At 38.4% G+C, this 20,287-nt stretch overlaps 2 protein-coding genes and 1 long non-coding RNA gene across 4 annotated transcripts in view; 1 reads left to right on the plus strand and 2 right to left on the minus strand.

Moving 5' to 3' along the window:
• The window catches only part of LOC125159788 (ankyrin repeat domain-containing protein 26-like), a 708,468-nt gene that overhangs the window by 564,317 nt on the left and 123,864 nt on the right, over positions 1–20,287 (minus strand). The gene's annotated exons all lie outside the window — the stretch shown is intronic.
• LOC125159794 (ankyrin repeat domain-containing protein 26-like) overlaps positions 1–20,287 on the minus strand; it is a 34,066-nt gene that overhangs the window by 7,450 nt on the left and 6,329 nt on the right. The window contains exons 2-6 of the mRNA XM_047848413.1: positions 16,853–16,905; positions 16,419–16,512; positions 2,586–2,873; positions 1,832–2,046; positions 357–585 (exon numbers count right to left, since the gene is read on the minus strand). Coding sequence (XP_047704369.1) covers positions 357–585; positions 1,832–2,046; positions 2,586–2,873; positions 16,419–16,512; positions 16,853–16,905 — 879 coding nt within the window. The remainder of the gene's footprint in view (positions 1–356; positions 586–1,831; positions 2,047–2,585; positions 2,874–16,418; positions 16,513–16,852; positions 16,906–20,287) is intronic.
• On the plus strand, positions 1,209–4,247 carry LOC125159796 (uncharacterized). Of its 2 annotated transcripts, none has more exons than XR_007149928.1 (3): positions 1,209–1,270; positions 3,611–3,723; positions 3,900–4,247. It is a non-coding gene; the product is annotated as an uncharacterized LOC125159796 (long non-coding RNA). The 2 variants fall into 2 exon arrangements; XR_007149927.1 differs by lacking the exon at positions 1,209–1,270 and adding an exon at positions 1,599–1,679.

Consider the following 20,287-nt stretch of genomic DNA (forward strand, 5'->3'; position numbering starts at 1 on the left):
AAGGGACTAATATATATATATATATATATATATATATATATATATATATTAATATATTAATATTATATAATTAATATTATATATTAATGTTAATATTATATTATATATTATATTATAATATATTATATTTTATTATATTAAAATTATATTAATATTATATGAATATAATATTATATATATTATATATATATGTATATATATATATATATAAAATTTACCTCAGTTCTTTCTTAGCACATATAATGCTGACTTTTATCTCGTATGTGCTAGTTACTTAAACAACTCAGAATTTCGCCAAATTAAAAGCAACATCATCAGATATCTGAAACCTAAACTAAACAGATAATATAACTAACCTTCCACAAGGAAGCCTCCCTGTCGTCATATGACGGCCGTGGGTTTAAGGTAGGAATCACTAAGTTTCCTCTTGGAGTAAGGTTTCCATTGAGCACTAAATTATTTTCAAAATGTCCACAATAAGGTGGTTCCAGGCCTGGGCTCATAGTAAGGGTCCTGAGTAAAGTTTGGTGCTGCTGTCTCTCCACAAGAAAATTTGTATTGCTCTCTGACAGTCTCTCCTTAGCCCTGTGAAGATTAAAAAACACAAATACATTTTCTTTTTCCCTAAATCATTCCTAAATGACATACTTTTTTTTTTTAGGTTTCCATAATAGTAAATAGCATTTGCCATTGAACAGTGTTTTAACACTGAACATGTGACGGAGCACACCTAGTATCTAAAATTATACTTTTAAAATTGTTCTAAAGAAATACTTGTGTTTCCAGGGGCATTCCTAACTAACAATTCAAGTTAGGGAAGGGAGAGAATGGCTATCAGTGATGTACATGGGTTAACAAATAATACTTGCTGTCTTCTGGAATGGCTGTACTGACAGGATCCTTTAGGATGCCATTATATATACATACTTATATTTAGTAAACCTGTTTACAGATGTAAAACTAAACCATCCCTCAAAGACGTTTTCAAGCGTTTGCTTTCACCACTCTTGTACATTTCACTTATTATCTCAAAGAAACTGAGCATTTGACACTGAGGAATCATTGAGACCAACAATCTCTAGGGGAGATAGTAGATGACAGACGTGTGATCAGAAAGAACTAAAACAGCTACAGAGGCAATTAGCTCATAACAGTTACCAAGGCACTGGAGGCAGAATCTGCCCTTTCTGTCTTCAGTCTTCCACATGCCTCCCTCCCACCATGGTGCTCTTTTAGCCACTTTGGGAATTATACTACCCTTCAGCCCTGTGTGAGTCTTTCTGTATTTCACCTGGATGCCTTTATGTAAAGTAGAAAAAAGCATAAAGGATAGTTTTTCTCAAGGCCCACTCTAGTAATCATACCAAAGGTCACAATCAAGAGAATAAATGTACCAAGCTGCCAGGATGAGTAGTAGTAGTACTTGATCTTTTCGGTTAAAGATGTAATCTTCCAAAAAGAAACTCACCGACATTTCTATTTAGGGTAATTCTGACAAGCAATTTTATAATAATACGCTTCTAAATGAGAAAGCTTCGAACAATGCACTTAAAGACTAGCAGATCTGATCAATGGAAAATATACAGGGGGGGGTGCGGGGGTGGGGTGGGGGGAAGAGGTCCTGTAAAACCGAAAAAAAAGAAGAGGGATGCAAACTGTCCTGGACTAACATTTCAAAGGTAAGTTCACTTAGAAACCTCATTTTCCAAAATAACACGATCTAGTTGGCTTTCACTTCCTACTCATCTCATGATCTTGGCTCCACAGAAATTATGCTTTAGAGGCAAATTAATAAGCTAAATTTCTTGTCTATGATTTTGTTTTGACTTACCTGTTCAGCTTATTTCTCAAGGACTTTATAAGTTTTAATTCTTCTAGGTAGAGTTGCCTGTAGGTTTCCAACTCTGTTTTAGTAGAATCTTGAGAAGTCTTCATTGTAGAGACCTGAGATTCCAGATCTTTAATTCTAAGTTCCATTTGATTTCTCATTGAAGCATGGTCATTTTCTCTTAACTGGTCCAAGTTTTGTCGAGCTGCTGCTTGTGCCTAATGAAAAAAAAATTAACACGATAGTTTCAAAATAGGTATAATCTGAATAATTAATTATACCTGTTTCCTTTAGTTCTGAGTCAATGTTTCAGAGAGAAATTGTAAATGAAAAAAAGCTCAAGTGTACAATATCTATCATCAATGTCAACTGAATTAAACATGATTTATAAAATTAAAGTTCAAACATTCCTGTATTAGTATTCACGCAATCTGATAATTCAAATAATAGAATCAATGAGAAAATTTTAAAGGTCAACAATAAACTTAAGAATAATCCAAGTACAGTGCAATTTTGAAATCATAATTTTTCTTTTCCTCTTCATAGTGAGACTAGTTGTTTAAATCATCATTTTTTCTTATCCTCTCGATTTAGTAGGAATAATGATGAAAACTGAAATCTTTAAAGGGTGGAACAAATGCCTCCAGAAATCTACAAACTACCATAAAGCAAGTAGAGGAAACCCCTACAATACATCTATCCAAAATGTAATTTCCAGTAAAATGAGTTAAAGCACATTACAGATCAATCAATTAACCTGTAAAAACAGGTTGACTTCGTGTAATTTTTCTACTATGTCCAGTCGTGCTCTTTCTTCAATCTCCTGTTTATACTGCTCCACTTGACTGCGTTGTACCATATTCATTTCCATAAATTGTTTCAATTTTACTACTTCTTGCTGTAACTTCTTGTTGTTGCTCTCTAGTTTTTCACATTCTTCTTTGAAAGCTCTCATTGATAATGACTCTTGAAGAACTTGATTTTTTGCATCCAGGTGTAGATATTTTGAAGATGTAGTTTCCAGTTCTGTTGTAAGGACATCAGCCTGCATGAATAAAACACTATAGTTTGGAAGGGAATGAAAAGAGTCTAACTCAAAACTACTATGAACATTTTTTTTTCAGATTTTAAGTAATCTCTACACCCAGTGTGAGGCTCACAATCTCAAGATCAAGAGTAACTGAGCCAGCCAGGCACTCAAATTTTTAAATAAACTCATTTGCAATAAAATGTTACCTGTCTTAGAATGTGGAACCTTAAACAAGTCAGAAAATCAAGAGAAACGTTAAAGACATCAGGTGTTACTGAAATAGATCTTTGCTATCATTCTCTTTAGTACACAACATTTGCACTTGATTCTATACTTTTATTTTTTCTATGATTTTTTCATATCTTTCTTTCATAAAATAAGTCCCCTCTTAGGAGAAAGTCTCTTAGCCCTTCCCCCATCTTAACACTCCATAACTTTTAAAGAAGTTTTAGCAATATCGTATTGACTTATGTATGCCCAAGTCAAAAAATACGTCCCAAGATAAGACTCTGGAAATAAGACTCTAATTCATGAATCTATAAGTAAGGCTTCTAATGCCACGGCCTGTTTCTGAACTGCAAATGTTTTATGCTAATGTGAACTGCATTCCCAGGAGAAATGGTTCTCTGGGATGTGTTAAGAAATCACATCTCCCAGTATAAAACTTTAATTGGATGATCCACATACTTTTTTGAGGCTAAAAAAAAATTTAATTCAATACTGTTATCTTGTAATCCTTTGTTACTTTCTAGAAAATAAGAGATCATACTAAACAAAAACAACCACAACAACAAAACTGGCTGGAGTTTCAGTGATGCTGAGTTGGGAACGACTTCCATCCATTCTATATGATTGGTAAGACAAGGTGAGTGGATGTGGTGGTTTTATAAATTCGTTGATACTGCTGTGAAAATCCCTGCCCTTAAATATATGCTGGCTTCAGTAACTGGTTTCTAGTGAACAGAATATGCAGAACTGCTGTGATTTTTAAGGCCAGCTTAGAAAATGTGATACAGCTCCCATCTGACTTTCTTTCTCTAGGGAAGCTCACCCTTAGAACGCAGCCACCACGTGGTGAGGAATCCCAGGCTACCTAGTGAGTCTTCATGTAGATACTCCAGCTGAGACTAGCCAACGTCCTAGCCAAAGGCCAGCCTCAACAGCCAAACACGTGCATGAACAAGCCTTTAGATGATTCTAGTCTCCAGCTTCCAGTTATGCCAGCTGATGCCAAAAGAAGAAGAAATGAGTTGCCCTACTCTGCTGTGCCTAAAGATTGGTGAACAAGATAAATGCTGTTTTGAACTTCCAGGTGTTGAGGTAGCCTATAATGCAGCAGTAAATTGCTACCACAGATACTGATACTAAAAATGGTGTGCTGCTATTCAAAAAAACCTAAGACTAAACTTCCTTTGAACCAGGAGGTAGGTGGAACCTGGAAAGATGTAGAAAAGCGTAAGAATGAGACCCAAAAAGGGCCTCCACAAGACTCTTAGTGGAAACCTGATGGCCTGTGAAGAGGCTGACAGCAAGGGTTTCTAAGCAAGTGAAGAAAATGACACTGGAGGAAAGGGAAGTCATGCTACAAAATACCTGAAAGTAAAACGGATAGGAAAGAGAAACTAAAGAAAGACTATGCAACTGAAAGGAACCAGGACTTACTGGGTTCAAGTATCTGTTTCTCATTTACAGCCTCTCTACATGTTGAACTGTCAAATAATGCTAAAATAAAGAAATGGCTTTTGGGTTCAGAGAAACTCCAGGGTGCTACCAGGAAAACAGAAAGATTTAAGGTATGCCTCCAATTTCTTTAAGGATCTTAAGAGTATAAGATTTTTTTTTAAGTGGGTTCCATACCCGACATGGGGCTTAAACTCAGCACCCAGAGATCAAGTGTCACATGCTCTACCAACTGAGCCAGCCAGGAGCCCCAAGAGTAGACGAATTTTAAAGGCATTGTCCTATAAGAGCTTCACAGGAAACCTGAAGCGAAAAGCTTATCTCAAAAGGACTTGGGAGGGTCGCTTTGCTAAAACACGGCATGAAATCCAGTAATATTTACAGAAAACTAAAAAAGGTAAGAGATTTATAGTAGCAAACATACTATTTGCTACCTTGGACTAAAAGAGACCAAATAGTGCAAAATGAAAAGAGGCCTTTGGGTCTTACAAGTCCCACAGGGAGGAAGCAGGATGAAAAAACAGCTGCAAATACAGGTCATTCCTTATGAAAAGGAAGGAACCAAGAGCTCAAAGAGTAAAGAAAGGGAAGAGACATGGAGAAAGTATTCCCGTGGTTAGGACTAAGTCCTATCTTAAGAACTGACAACATGCATCAGGCTATATTTCAAAACTCTTGTGGACTAGGGTGCTTCCCATCTTCTTTTTCTGAATGGGTGAGTCCTCAGCAGTTGACTAGAATGTTGCATTTGTGAGTGGTAAATCACTGTCTCTTTCATTCTCAAGTCCTCACATTGAGAACCCTTGCACTGAAGAGGCTATATTTGAGATACCATAACCCAGGCAGCTTATCCCCACTGCACCCGATTAAGATGGTAAGATCTTGGACTCAAGCCCTGAACCTGATGCCATGATAACTGAGACTTGCAGGAGGTATTGGAGGGGGAGGGGAGTGAATGTATTTTTCAGGTGGGAGGAATACAAACATTTGTGGCCAATGGGTAAAGTATACTGCTTTTTAAAGGTGTCCATAGGTTTTAAATATTAATTCCACTAAAAAAAAAGACCATGGAACAACCTTAGTGACTTGCTCCTAATGAACAGAATATGTGACTATGATCCTGTGTGTATTCCAAGTCTAGGTGACAAAACGCGATTCTGCCTTGCTCTGTATCTCAGGCTGCTAACTTGGAATCTAGCTCCCCGTCTAGTGAGGAAGCCTAGGCCACAAAGAGAGTCTAGGTGTGTCAGTTTAAGTGTTTCTGCTGCCTCCTGAACTGAAGTCCCAGACAACAGCCAGCACCAACCACCAGACGTTAGTGAACAAATCTTCAAATGGATCCAACCCCAAACCTTTCAGTTGCCCCACCTGAAGCTGAGCGGGGCAGAGACTAGCTGTCCTGGCCACACTTTTCCTAACAGATTTGTGAACAAAAGAAATCTAACCTTTGGGGAGTGTGTTAAGAAAAAAACAAAAATGATAAATTGAAATGTGGATTAAAAAAAAGAGATAAGATACATAAACTTGTATAGGAGAAATTGGTCTCCATTAAAGTAGGATGTAATAAATGTTAAGATTAATTTATTAACAACCAATGGTGCTAATGAGAAGAAGCAGATAACTAGAAGCAAGATCTAAGAAGTTTTTCTCTCAGTTTTTCCCCAGCTAGGATCATATTAACTGCTCATTTTCCATATATGGCCTTTATTATGTTGAGGTATGGTTCCTCTAAGCCTACTTTGTTGAAGTTTATATCATGAATGGATGTTATAGTTTGTCAAATTCTTTTTCTGCATCTATTGCAATGATATGACTTTATGCTTTTTTGAAAATTAATATGAGGTATCACATTCATTGATTTGCAAATATTGAACCACCCCTGCAAACCAGGGATAAATCCCATTTGGTTACAGTGAATGATAGAATGGTTTTTTTAATGTTTATTTATTTTGGAGAAGGAGCACAAGCAGGAGAGGGACAGAGAGAGAGGGAAATACAGAATCTGAAATAGGCTCCAGGGTCCAAGCTGTCAACAGAGCCTGACACTGGGCTCAAACCGACGGACCATGAGATCATAACCTGAGCTGAAATTGGATGCTTACCTCACTAAGCCACTCACTAACCTCAGCTGCCTCTGCCCCTGGTGAATGATTTTTTAATGTATTATTGGAATCAGTTTGCTTATTTTGTTGAAGATTTTTGCATGTTCATCAGAGATGCTGGCCTGTAATTCCCTCTGTGGTGTCTTTATCTGGTTTTGGTATCACGGTAAAGCTGGCATAGAATAAATTTGGAAGTTTCCCTTCCTTTTATGTTTTTCTGGAACAATTTGAAAAGGACAGGTTAAATTTTTTTTTTTTTTTTGTATTAGCTCTTCTTTACATGTTAAAATTTACGTCTGAATTCATCTGGTCCTAGACTTGTGTTTGTTGAGAGTTTTTTGATTCCTGATTCAGTTTCCTTGCCGGTTATTGATTTTTTTTCAAAGTTTCTATTTCTTCTTGTTTTACTTTGGTAAGTTATATATTTCCAGGAATTTATTCAATTCTTCTAAGTTGTCCAACTTGTTGGCATACATTTTTCCACAATATTCTCTCATAAATGTTTGTATTTCTGTGGTGTTGGTTCTTATTTCTATTCTCATATTTGTGGTTTCATTTATTTTGTTTTTTTCTATTTTCTTGTTGATTACTCTGGCTAACAACTTATCAGTTTTATTTTTACAGAGAACCAGCTCTAGGTTTCATTGATTTGTTCTAGTATTATCTGTTTTTTGTTTGTCTATCATTCATTTCTGCTTTAATTTCTTTTTTTAATTTTATTTTGAGAAAGACCACACATGAGTGGGGGATGGGCAGAGAGAGAGAGTGAGAGAGAGAAGGAAAGAGAGAATCCCAGACAGGTTCCATGCTGCCAGCAGAGAGCCTAACATGGGGCTCGATCTCGCAAATGTGAGATCATGACCTGAGCCAAAATCGAGAGTCAGACACTTAACCAGTTAAGCCACCCAAGGGCCCCCTGCTCTCATCATTATTACTTGCTTTCTTCTGTTGGCTTCAGGCTTCATTTGTTGTTCTTTTTCTAGCTCCTTTAGGTGTAAGGTTAGGTTGTTTGAAATTTTTCTTGCCCCTTGAAGTAGGCTTATATTGCTATGTACTTCCCTCTTAGGACCACTTTTGCAGGATCTCAAAGGTTTCAGACCATTGTTTTTTTGTTTTTTTTTTTCATTTCCATTTGTATACACGTATTTTTTTTAAGTTTCTTCTTGTATCTCTTGCTTAACCCATTGCAGTGTAGTACCACGTTATTTAACCTGCATGTATTGTTTTTAATAATTAAGGCCTTTTTTTTTTATCCATTCTTGAGAATAGTCCATGTATAGTTGAAAACAACGTGTATTCTGTTTTAAGATGGAAAGTTCTGAAAAAAATCTCTTAAATCCAATCTGGTCCGCTCTGTCATTCAAAGCCATTGTTTCTTTTTTTTTTTTTTTATTAAATATATGAAATTTATTGTCAAATTGGTTTCCATACAACACTCAGTGCTCATCTCAACAGGTGCCCTCCTCAATACCCATCACCCACCCTCCACTCCCTCCCACCCCCATCAGCCCTCAGTTTGTTCTCAGTTTTTAAGAGTGTCTTATGCTTTGGCTCTCTTCCACACTAACATCTTTTTTTTTCCTTCCCCTCCCCCATGGATTCCTGTTAAGTTTCTCAGGATCCACATAAGAGTGAACACATATGATATCTGTCTTTCTCGTATGGCTCAAAGCCATTGTTTCTTTGGTGATTTTCTGTTAAGATGTATTTTTTGGTGATTTTTTTGTTAAGATATGTTGATGTAAATGGGGTGTTAAAGTACCCTATTACTGTCTTTTTATCAATTAGTTCCTTTATGTTGGTTATTGTTTTATGTACTTGAGTGCTCTCATGGTGGGTGCATAAATATTTACAATTGTTAGATCTTCCTATTGGATTGTACCCTTTATTATGGTACAGTAGCATTCTTTGGCTCTTGCTACAGTCTTTGTTTTTGGTTTATTTATTTCGAGGGAGACAGAGTTGGGGAGGGACATAGAAAGGGGGAGAGAAAATTTCAAGCAGCCTCCATGCTGTCAGCCTGGAACCCAACATGGGGCTCAAAGCCACCAGCATAAGATCATGACCTGAGCCAAGACCTAGTCAGTCGCTCAAATGACTGAGGCACCCAGGTGCCCCACAGTCTTTGTTTTAAGGACTCTTTTGTCTAACAAAAGTATCACTATTTTTTCTTTTAACGTGATAAATTTTTCTCCATCCCCTCGCTTTCATTTTTTTTTAATAGAATTTATTGTCAACTTGGCTAATATACAGTGTGTATAGTGTGCTCTTGGTTTTGGGAGTAGATTCCCGTGGTTCATCACTTATAGACAACACCCAGGGCTCATCCCAAAAAGTGCCCTCCTCAATGCCCACCACCCACTTTCCCTTCTTACCCACCGCCCCCCATCAACCCTCTATTTGTTCTCTACATTCGAGAGTCTCCTATGGTTTGCCCCTCTCCTTCTCTGTTTGTAACTATTTTTCCCCTTCCCTTCCCCCACGGTCTTCTGTTACATTTCTCAAGTTCCACATAGGAGCAAAAACATGATATCTGTCTTTCGGTGACTTATTTCATGTAGCATAATACCTTCTAGTTCCATCCATATTGCAAGAGATAGCACGATTTCACTCTTTCTCCTTGCCAGGTAGTATTTCAGTGTATATATAAACCACATCTCTTTATCCATTTATCAGTTGATGGGCATTTAGGCTTTTCCCAGAATTTGGCTATTGTTGAAAGCACTGCTATAGACACTGGAGTACATGTGCCCCTATGAATCAGCACTCCTGTATCCTTTGCATAAATTCCCAGTAGTGCTATTGAGGGGTCGTAGGGTAGTTTGATTTTCAATTGTTTTGAGGAACGTACGCACTGTTTTCCAGAGGGGCTGCACCAGTTTGCATTACCACCAACAGTGCAAGCATCCCCTCACTTTCAATCTGCAGGTGTCTTTATGTCTAAAATGAGGCTTTTACAGGCAGCATACAGATGGGTCTTGTTTTTTAATCCATCCTGTCACCCTAGGTCTTTTGGTTGGAGTGTTTATTCCACTTATATCCAAAGTAATTATTGACAGGTATGTATTTATTGTCATTTTACTACTTGTTTTGTGGTTGTTTCTGGAGATTTTCTCAAATCCTTTATTGTTTTTCTCGCTTTGATGTCTTTCTAATTTGCTTTCATGATATATTTGGATTTCTTTCTCTTTATTCTTTGCATGGTTATTAGTGGGTTTTGGTATATGATAAGCATTAATTTGTATATCACCTCTTCTGCGTGTAGCAGTCTATATTAAGTTGATGGTCACTTAAGTTAGAGCTCATTTTTTTTCTCCTCCCCATGTTTTGATAAGCTATTATATTGTACATCCTTTTTTGGGGCATTCCTTGAAGATTTTTTTTTACAGAAACATACATTTTTTACTGCTTTTACATTTCCTGCCTTTATACTGTCACTTTTGATCTCTCCTTTCCACTCAGAGTCCCCGATAATATTTCTTACAGGCTGATTTAGTGGTCACAAACTCCTTCCATTTTTGTTTGAGAAATTCTTTATCTCTCCTTCTATTATGAATGATAGCCTTACTGGATAGAGTATATTTGGCTGCAGATTCTTCTCATTCAGCACTTTGAATATATCATGCCATTTCCTTCTGCCTTGCAAAGTTTCTGTTGAAAAATCTCCTGCTAGCCTTGTGGGTTTTCCCTTGGAAGTGAATGTCTTATTTTGCTGCTTTTAAGATTTGTAGCAGTGGGGCGCCTTCGTGGCTCAGTCTGTGAAGCATGACTTGATCTTAGCTCAAGTGGTGACCTTGCAGTTCGTGCGTTTAAGCCCTCCAGTGGGCTCTGCGCTGACAGCACAGAGAGTGCCTGGGATTCTCTCTCTCTCTCTCTCTCTCTCTCACTCTGTCTCTGTCTCTGCCACTCCCCTGCTTGTGTCTGCGTTTTGTCACGGAAATAAAAAAAAAAAAAAGCAAAAACAAAACACTAAAAAAAAGATGTTAGCAGTATATTTTGCAAATTTAATTACAATATGTCTTGGGTGTTGATTTTGATGGAAGTTCTCTGTGCCTCCTGGATCTGGATGTCTGTTTTCTTCTCCACATTACGGAATTTTTCAGTTATTGTGTCTTCAAATCAGTTATCTGTCCCCTTCTCTCTGTATTCTTCTTCTGGGACTCCTATCATATGAATGTTCTTACATTTGACGGAGTCACCGAGTGCCTTAAGTCTATTCTTGCATTGGATAATTCTTCTTTGTCTTCTTCAGCTTCACTGCTTTCCATTACTGTGTCTTCTGGGTCATTAATTTGTTCCTCTGCTTCTTCCAGGTTGCTGTTAATTTTTACTGCACTCTTCATCTCTGATTCTTCAACTCTTTTATGTCTGTGGTAAGGGTCTCTCGGATGTCTTCCATTCTTTTCTCAAGTCCAGTGAATATCCTTATGATCATGGTTTTAAATTCTCCATTAGGCGTGTTATTTACATCTGTCCCATTTAGGTCTCTGGCCATGGCCTTATCCTGTCCTTTCATTTGGGATAAATGCTTCTGTCTTTTCCTTTTGTCTAAGTATCTGCCAGCTTCTGTGTGTTAGAGAAGCCAGTTATGTCACCTGCTCCCGAAAGTAATGGACTTAGGAAAAAGACGTCGTGTAATGCCCAGGGTCTAGCACTTCAGGCAGTGTCACCAGTGTGTGCTGCATGTGTTCTGCTCTTGTGTTCTGGCTATGCTATCCTTTAGGCCAGTGGTCTGCAGAGGCTCTCCTTGCCTGGTCTGGTGAGTGTTTGGTCCCTGGCCTGAATGTAGCGGGTTTTAACTAGGTGTGCTCTGGTCTGCTTATGAAATGAGACCTGTCACCACCTCTACTGGAACTGAGGCCAAGGGAAACTCTCTGGTTGGGAGATGTGGAGTGGGCAGGCATTTGTCCTGGTCTTCTGGGGGAGGGGTCTGCTGTGCTGGGACTCAAGCAAGAGTGATTGAGAAAGGTAGTTCCACCAGAGTGCAAGGGGGTGGTGTTTGGTGTAAGCAAGTTAGGTAACCAGTGTTAGCAATGCACTGCTTCCTGCAGGTGGCTTTATGTTTGTGGTGAGGGGCAGGAGAAGGAGTTGGTGCCAGCCAGCGGCTTTGTTCCTACAGACAGGTCTCTCTGAACTTTGCCCCTGAGGGACATGCTCTGAGAAGAGCAACTAATCTCCCCACTGTGTGCCCCAGGCACTCTTCAGACCACTGTACCCACTCTATATGCTCCCACGTTGTTTGCCTGCCCTCTGTCCATGAGCAGTGGAGTGCCTCAGGGCTCTAAACCAGCTAAATCGGATGCCCTTGAAAACTCCAGACTTTACACACTACTGGTTGCAAGAACTCACGAAATGCAGGCCCTCTTGTTTTCCAAGCCAGTGGCTATGGGGAAATGTTCTCTTTGTGCGTTCCCCTGTGCATTTCTCTCTCTCACCCTTACCCACAACCTCGACTCCCTCCCCTCTGCAGAACCCAGGATCTGTTTCTCTTCTAGACGACATTTCTGCATCAAGGACCTTCTTTGATGTGGCCTCTTCTCTCCCTTTTGTTGTGGAGTTTGTTCTGTCAGTCTTCAGGTCGATTTCTGGGGTTTTTAGGGTGAGCTGATTGTTATCTAGTTGTATTCGTGGGATGAGGCAAGCCTAGAGTCCTCCTACTCCTCTGCCATCTTCCTGTCTCTAAGATCTTTTTCTAAGATTCCCTTCAATTCCAACAATTCTTACAAGTAGACAGGAATGCCTCTTTAGAATGTCCCCTCAGGTTAAGGTAGAAGCACAGAGACCTACAATTTGAAGCACAATAGTTGAAAAACTAGAAAGAGTCGATTTGATAACCAAAATTGGGCCTTTGGTCTGATTTCAATGAAAGGAAATAGGAAGCTTTGAGTATTTTTTAATCCATTGAATACTCAATCTTCATTCTCCTTTCCTCAGTGAGGAAATAAAGAGAATGTCATGGAATCATTTTTCATCTTTTCAGTAGCAAAACAAATGTATTGTCCTTTAGCACTACTTAAATTAACTCCACATTCTCCTTTACCTTACTTCAACCTTGTTTGTGTGGGAAGGTAAGATCACTTCATCTTTGTGTTGTCCCACAATGCTTCTCCATATCATACAAGTTGGCTTCAAAAGTTTGTTGTCATTCAAATTACCAATCTAGTATTTGTCTCTGATAAATCAACTTAATACTACCGCAATTTGTACAGCTGTATTGTTTTAATGATATAATGTTTATTCCATTAATTATACGCTGAGCTAAAACATATAGCTAAGCATATCTTTCTATTCAAGTGAAAGAAGGGAAACAGGCTGCTGTGTTTTCCAAGAAAGTATGATCTGTGCCAAGAACAGGATTAACACCAGTGTTACACACAAGAACCAGGTCAGAAGAGGATCTCATTGTGAATTGCAAGATGATGGGTTAGCAAGATGGCTTAACAGGAAAGAGGAATAGCCTAGAGTTAATCTTTTCCTTCCTAGATGGTGAAAACTATGGATGAGTCTATGCATTATAATGAGATAATAAAATATAATGAAGTAAATGTTAGTAGACTGAGTCAAGAGATCCTATGGCCAAGATTTGATGGAAATGAAAGTGGGCAGCACTGACTGAGACACTAAAAGTTTGCCTCAACCTCTCAGGTCATGATCCCAGGTCATGGGGTCAAGACCCCTGTCAGCCTCCACACTAAGTGTGAAGCCTGCTAAAATTCTCTCGTGTCTCTCTCTCTCTCCTCTCTCTCTCTCTCTCTCTCTCTCTCTCTCTCTCTTTCTCTCCCTACACACCCCCTCGTCCTGCTTGTGCCCGCTCTAAAAAATATATAAATATAAATAAATAAATTAAACAAATAAATAAATAGAAGTCTGAACACACTAAAGAAAGAGCATTTTATCTTTTTGAGCCTGACTTCACATCGAGTCATGGGGTCAGCAAGGCAAAGGCTGGCAAAAGGGTCCTTCAAGAAACAAAACTCTCTATAGGAGCAAAGTTTAGTTCTACTGCATTGACTTTTTATTATTACATAAGTGACTGTTAATTTGCAAGATAACTAGGAAAAAGTTTTCATAAAATTTGTTATGGTACTGGCATAAGGACAGACATATAGATCAATGTATTAACATTGAGAATCTAAACATAAATTCTCACATTATAGTGAACTGATTTTCCACAAGGGTGACAGACAATTAAATGGAATAAGACTAGCCTTTGTAACAAACGGTACTGGGACAAATGGATATCCACATGCAAAGCAATAAAATCAGACCTCTACCCCATAGCATATATACAAAATTAACTTAAAATCTAAGAGCTAAAATGATAAAACTCTTAGAAAAAAGCTTATGTGTATATGTTTGTGACTGGATTTGACAATGATTTCTTAGACATGACACCAAAAGACAAAAGCAGATTAAGTTTACTTCATCAAAATTAAAAAGTACTATGCTTCAAATATCACCATCAAGAAAGTGAAAGGCAAGTGACTAAATAGGGGAAAATACCTGAAAATCCCATATCTACTAAGGGATTTGCATGTAGGACATTTAAATAACTCTTCCAATAATGAAAAGAGAATCCAATATAAAAACGGGCAAAAGAATGGATTAGTTCTTTAAAGACGGTACAGAAATGGATAATAATCACGTTAAAAGGGAGATGTTTGGGGTTCCTGGGTGGCTCAGTCAGTTAAGCTTCTGACTTGGGCTCAGGTCACGATCTCACCGTTCGTGGGTTCGAGCCCCGCATTGGGCTCTGTGCTGACAGCTGGGAGGGAGCCTTGAGCCTGTTTCAGATTCTGTGTCTCCCTCTCTCTGACCCTCCCCTGTTCACGCTCTGTCTTCCCTGTCTCAAAAATGAGTAAAACGTTAAAAAAATAAAAAAAGAAGATGCGAGATATATATATATATATATATATATATATATATATATATATATTCATTCCATGGAGTATTACTCAGCAATCAAAAAAAAAGGAATCTTGCCATTTGTAACTACGTGTATGGAACTGGAGCGTATTATGCTAAGTGAAATTAGTAGGAGAAAAACAAAAATCATATAACTGCTCTCGTATGAGGACTTTAAGAGACAAAACAGATGAACAAAAGGGAAGGGAAACAAAAATAATATAAAAACAGGGAGGAGGACAAACACAGGAGACTCATAAATATGGAGAAAAAACTGAGGGTTGCTGGAGGGGTTGTGGGAGGGGGGATGTGCTAAATGGGCAAGGGGCATTAAGGAATCTACTCCTGAAATCATTGCTTCACTAAATGCTAACTAATTGGGATGCAAATTTAAAAAAATATATAACTAAAGATACAACAAAAAGAGTAACGCCCCCCGCCCCACCAAAAAATTTCTCAACCCAGGAAGCCTCTGGTTGGGGATTCAGGAGATAAGGACCTTCTAGAGAAGGTCAGAGCAATGGACTGAGTTGGCTGAAAGCTATCTAAGTTTTTGTTTCATAGGGAACACCTTAAAGTGGCAGACAATTTCATGCCATAACCTTAATTCCTTTCTATAGGGATACACAGAAAATCCCTCGTTATTCTTTAATAAGCTTCATCAGTTTCGGATATCCTTACAAATTTTAGTTTTTGAGACCTTAAAGATTTCTGTAGGACACAGTAGCAGGACAACGCCTAGCACTCTCATTCATAGAAGACTGATCAACAGAGAGTCATGTTACTCACATGAAAAGTTCCCTGTTACTATGTGACTCATTTATAAGACGTCCAGAAAAGAAAATAATTTTCAATGTCTCTTCAGCCACAAAAAGGACCAGTCAACAGAATGTTCTAATTCCCCTGACGGGTATAGCTGTCTAATGAAACTTGCATGTATATTATATAGCTTTTGCGACTGACAGAAACGAGTTGGTCAGTGTATCTACCTCATTGGTCCCACTTAGGATGTATGATGAGAATCCTACAAAGGAGGGTGAGAGTGCGAGGACATTAAGTGTTCTGCTTGGAAAACAGTTGGGGTTTCACTACATATGAATAAATGAGAATCCTGAATGGCACATTAGTCTTTTCTGAGATTGAATTGTGAAATCTCTGAAAGGCTGATTAACTCAAGTGAGTCAAAAAAGAAAATGAGTTTCTGAACTTTCAATGGTAGGAGCACTATGTTACTAGGTAAGACCCTGACAGAGCAGCCATTTCTCCTTTTTCACTGGCGTTTCTTTTCCTTTACAAAATCCAACAAAGAGAAAAGTCCATTCCCTTGAGAAGGACGTTTGCATAACGACCTGCTAGTCATTCTTGATGAAGAGAATAAATTGCACACTTGTAATTACAAATTACAACAAATCATCATTAAAATAACCCCTTCTCAAACTCTCACTGAAGGGTTGAGACTACAAGAGAAAGTCAGATTTCAAGATGACATGATCACTCAAAGCGTGCGGAAGTTTGAAACATGCTGAAAAATATTAACAGGGACTCTCACACATCCGTATGCCAACGTTCACAGCAGCATTATTAACAGTAGCCAAAAGGTGGACTAAACCAAATGCTCACTGTGGTATATATAAAATGTTGCTTTTTTAGACTCTCACAATGTTTTTATGAAAATCTCACTATAAACATCATTATGAGTTCAATCAATTTCATCTCTATAGAAAAATTCCATCGCTAGTAGCAAATAGCAACAATATCAACCAAATATTTGGATAAGTGAGCCTTTCCATGTGATCCAAAACATTCTTATGTACTACTCCTAGTGAAATACAGATTCCTTTTCAGTAGGACAGACATTAAGCGACCAACTTACCAAACTTGTCTTTAACAAGTTGCTCGGAAGATTGTGAATTTGGGCCGCTTGTTGTTTGATGGTTTCTTCTGCCCTGGCATTTTGCACTTCTAGCCTAAAATGCAGATCTTAAGATAATTATTCTCACACATAAGTGTAAAACAATACCATATAATATCTGAACAAATGAGGGTCTTACAGAAATTCTTAAAATTGTATCAAGAGGAAGATTTGGGAATTGTGCCATTTTTCTCGTGTTTTGTGGATAAGGTGCAAAATAGAGATATAATATCCCCAATTTTGCCTTTCAAAATAGCTCAAAGCTGGAATTTGTATCCAGCTTAACAATAATATACTGGCATAACAAGTATATTTCTCGTACTACACTGCTTATCTGCTGTATAAATAAGGTATTTTCTGTGAGGTTTAAATTATACTTTTGCATATGATCTTACGTCTTCTCCGCATATCTTATGTCCTTTGCCTCTCGATCCTTTGCCTCTTGCAACTAGAATAAAGAAAAAAAATAATTTTAACTACTGACAATCTAGTAAAACACCATCACCTGTTTTTGTAACCAAATGTTATTATTATTATTTTTTTTTTACTTAGTGGGGCACAGAGAGACAGAGAGAGAGAACGCCCAAATGGGGAAGGGAGTCATAGGGAGAGACAGAGAAACTCATAAGCAGGCTCCAAGCTCAGAGTGAAGCCTGATGTGGGTCTCGGTCTCATGACCGGTCTCATGATGTGGAGTTTGGGATCATGACCTGAGCAGAAATTAAGAGTCAGGACGCTCAACCAACAAAGCCACCCAAGTGCCCCTGTAACTGAAATCTTATTGGACCCAGCCACACTCTCCCCTACACACTGATTGATGGCTACTTTTAGGTCATAACAAAAGAGTTCAGCTGCTACAACAGAGACTGTGGCCTACAAAGCCGAAAATGTTTCAATACTCTTCCAGAATAGTTAAACAAACTTACTCTCTTACAAAAACATAACGTTGTTAATGTTTATAAATTATATATGATCAGATAAACATAAAATGTATCTACTGGTCAAATGGAGGAAATATAGGAAATTACCTTATGGTAAACATTTCTGTTTTCATATTCCAAGCACTACATCAACTATGATTTTAAATATTCACATAGGTGAATGACATTCCTATTCTCGTGATTATGAAACTGAACATGCTATTTTCAGTGACAACGAGATATTTCATGGAAGAGTTTGACAAGCAGTATCCTAGTAGGAGCCAGAAAGCCTGAGTCTGAATTCCCAATTCTGCTGGTTATGAGCTCTATGACCTTGAGCACACTCCCTAATACTTCCATGTCTCAGTCTTTGCATCTGTAAAATGAAGGTAATGACAGCACCTACTGGGGCACCTCAGTGGCTCAGTCGGTTCAGTGTGTTGCTTTTGATTTCTGCTCAGGACATGATCTCAGGGTCACGTGATTAAGCCCCACATCGGGCTCTACGTGGACAGCAAGGAGCCTGCTTGGAATTCTGTCTCTCTCTCTCTCTCTCTCTTTCTCACTCTCCCTACCTTCCCTTCCCCACAATCTGTCTCTCTCTCTCTCTCTTTCTCTCTCTCTCTCTCAAAATAAGGAACCTTAAAAAAATAATCTCAAAATAAATAATAATAGTATCTACCTAACTGGGATCTTGGTAATATAAATTTAGGAAATAATACATGAACAACTTAGAAGGGTACGTGGCACATAGTCAGCTCTAAGTGTATGCATTTAGCATGATTACTGTTGCTGTATTTTGCGTTCCAATACAATGAGATAGTTTAGGCAGGTGGCATGCCAATACAAGTGGCCCCGTATACAAACTATACTGAAGTTATTCTTCATATCACCACAAGTGGCAGCAAATGGGGAGGATGAGGCCCAGAGTCTCTCCTCAGTACTTCACACAACTTTCGCCAATGCCACTAGCAAACAGTACTTTTTTTTCCTCTTATAATACTTGCAACTAACATCCTCTCTATACCCTCAGTGGACAATGCTCACGGAGTAAAATATAAATAGCACCGCCTGGACTGAGTAGTAGATGCTTTACATGACCATCAGAGGCAAGGGAAAGCCACTGATATGGAAATAATGGAGTCTTGCTAAACCAAATTTCCTCAATCATTTCATGCCCATACTGTTTACGTTAGCTGCTTTAGCACGTACTCTGGTGAAGAGATTAAGGCTTTGTGGTAACAGCATATCAGAAAAGCTGGCCCCAGAGCTTTGCAGTTGGTAAAGTGCTACAAATCTGTAAATCCCAGCACCGGCTGCATAAGGAAGAAAGATTTTAATTTCTCCTTTTCTATTAACCATTTGCTTAAGTTTGAAACTTTCTCCATCTATAACACTGCTTCTCCCCTTGCAGTGGACTTGAACATTCTTTAGTGAATCATCTCATCCACAGATTCAAGTTTTCTTCACTTATTCCTTCTTTCACACTAAAATCTAACTTCCACTAAGAAAATTTGAGGGTCATAAAGGACCTTTTTTCAAAAAAAACTTTATTAAAGTCTTTATCCTGCTTCACTTCTCAGCAGCAGCTGAGAAAAATGATCATACCCTCACTCTGCGCTTCTAGCCCCACCTTATTTCTGAAGGATGGCAACCCCTGACATTAAATCCTTGCCCCTTGGTATCTGTGTTTTGAATTGCTCTTAAGGCTTCAAAACCAGATTCTCTGATTCACATTTCCAGCTTTGGCCCCTTTACCTAGGTCACGTGTACTTTTCGCTCTTCCATCTAGGTGCTCACAGACAACATCTCAACCGCGCACTCAAAAATCATTACTTTCCTAGCAGTGCTATTGCTGCGTCATAAAGACAGATACCATATGGTTTCACTCTTATGTGGATCCCGAGAAACTTAACAGGAACCCATGGGGGAGGGGAAGGAAAAACAAAAGAGGTTAGAGTGCGAGAGAGACAAAGCATAAGAGACTGTTAAAAACTGAGAACAAACTGAGGGTTGATGGGGGGTGGGAGGGAGGAGAGGGTGGGTGATGGGTATTGAGGAGGGCACCTTTTGGGATGAGCACTGGGTGTTGTATGGAAACCAATTTGTCGATAAATTTCATATAAAAAAATCATTACTTGACATGGAGTACCTTTGTAGACAGCTAATCGTGTACATTTTATTTGGACTCTTTTCGGTGTTACTTTGAGTGTGTTTTTCTTATTGAGTCTTAGGGAGCACCCTTACCCTTAGGATGCTGACCAGCATACTTTGTCTCGCTTTTCCTTATAACACGACATTTATCACAAGGGCTGGATGATCACTGGTTTGCCTTTGTTTCCTTTTGAGTAATTTCTTCGTCCATAGAGATTTCAACTTACGGAAGTCTTCTGAAGTTCCTTTCAGACCCATACTTGACTATATTGTTAGGAAGGTTAAGTTGGCTAGAGCTACCTCTTCTTCCCAATCCAGATTCTTCACCTCAAAATTGTGTGCATCAAATATCTTCACCCAGGTAGCCCCTGGTTTGGGGATTCAGGAGATAAGGACCTTCTAGAGAAGTCAGAGCTATGGACTCAGTTGCCTGAAAGCTATCTAAGTTTTTGTTTCACACGGAACACTTTAAAGTGGCAGGTAATTTCATGCCATAACCCTAATTCCTTTCTATAGAGATGTACAGAAAATCCCTCGTTATTCTTTAATAAGCTTCATCAGTTTCGGATATCCTTACAGATTTTAGTTTTTGAGACCTTAATGATTTCTTTAGGACACAGTAGCAGGACAATGCCTAGCACTCTCATTCATAAAAGACTGATCAACAGAGTGTCATATTACTCGCATGAAAAGTTCCCTATTACAATGCGACTCATTAATAAGACGTATAGAAAAGAAAGTAGTTTTCAATGTCCC

The sequence above is a fragment of the Prionailurus viverrinus genome, unplaced genomic scaffold (assembly GCF_022837055.1).
Source record: "Prionailurus viverrinus isolate Anna unplaced genomic scaffold, UM_Priviv_1.0 scaffold_62, whole genome shotgun sequence".
In the NCBI taxonomy this organism is placed as follows: Eukaryota; Metazoa; Chordata; class Mammalia; order Carnivora; family Felidae; genus Prionailurus; species Prionailurus viverrinus.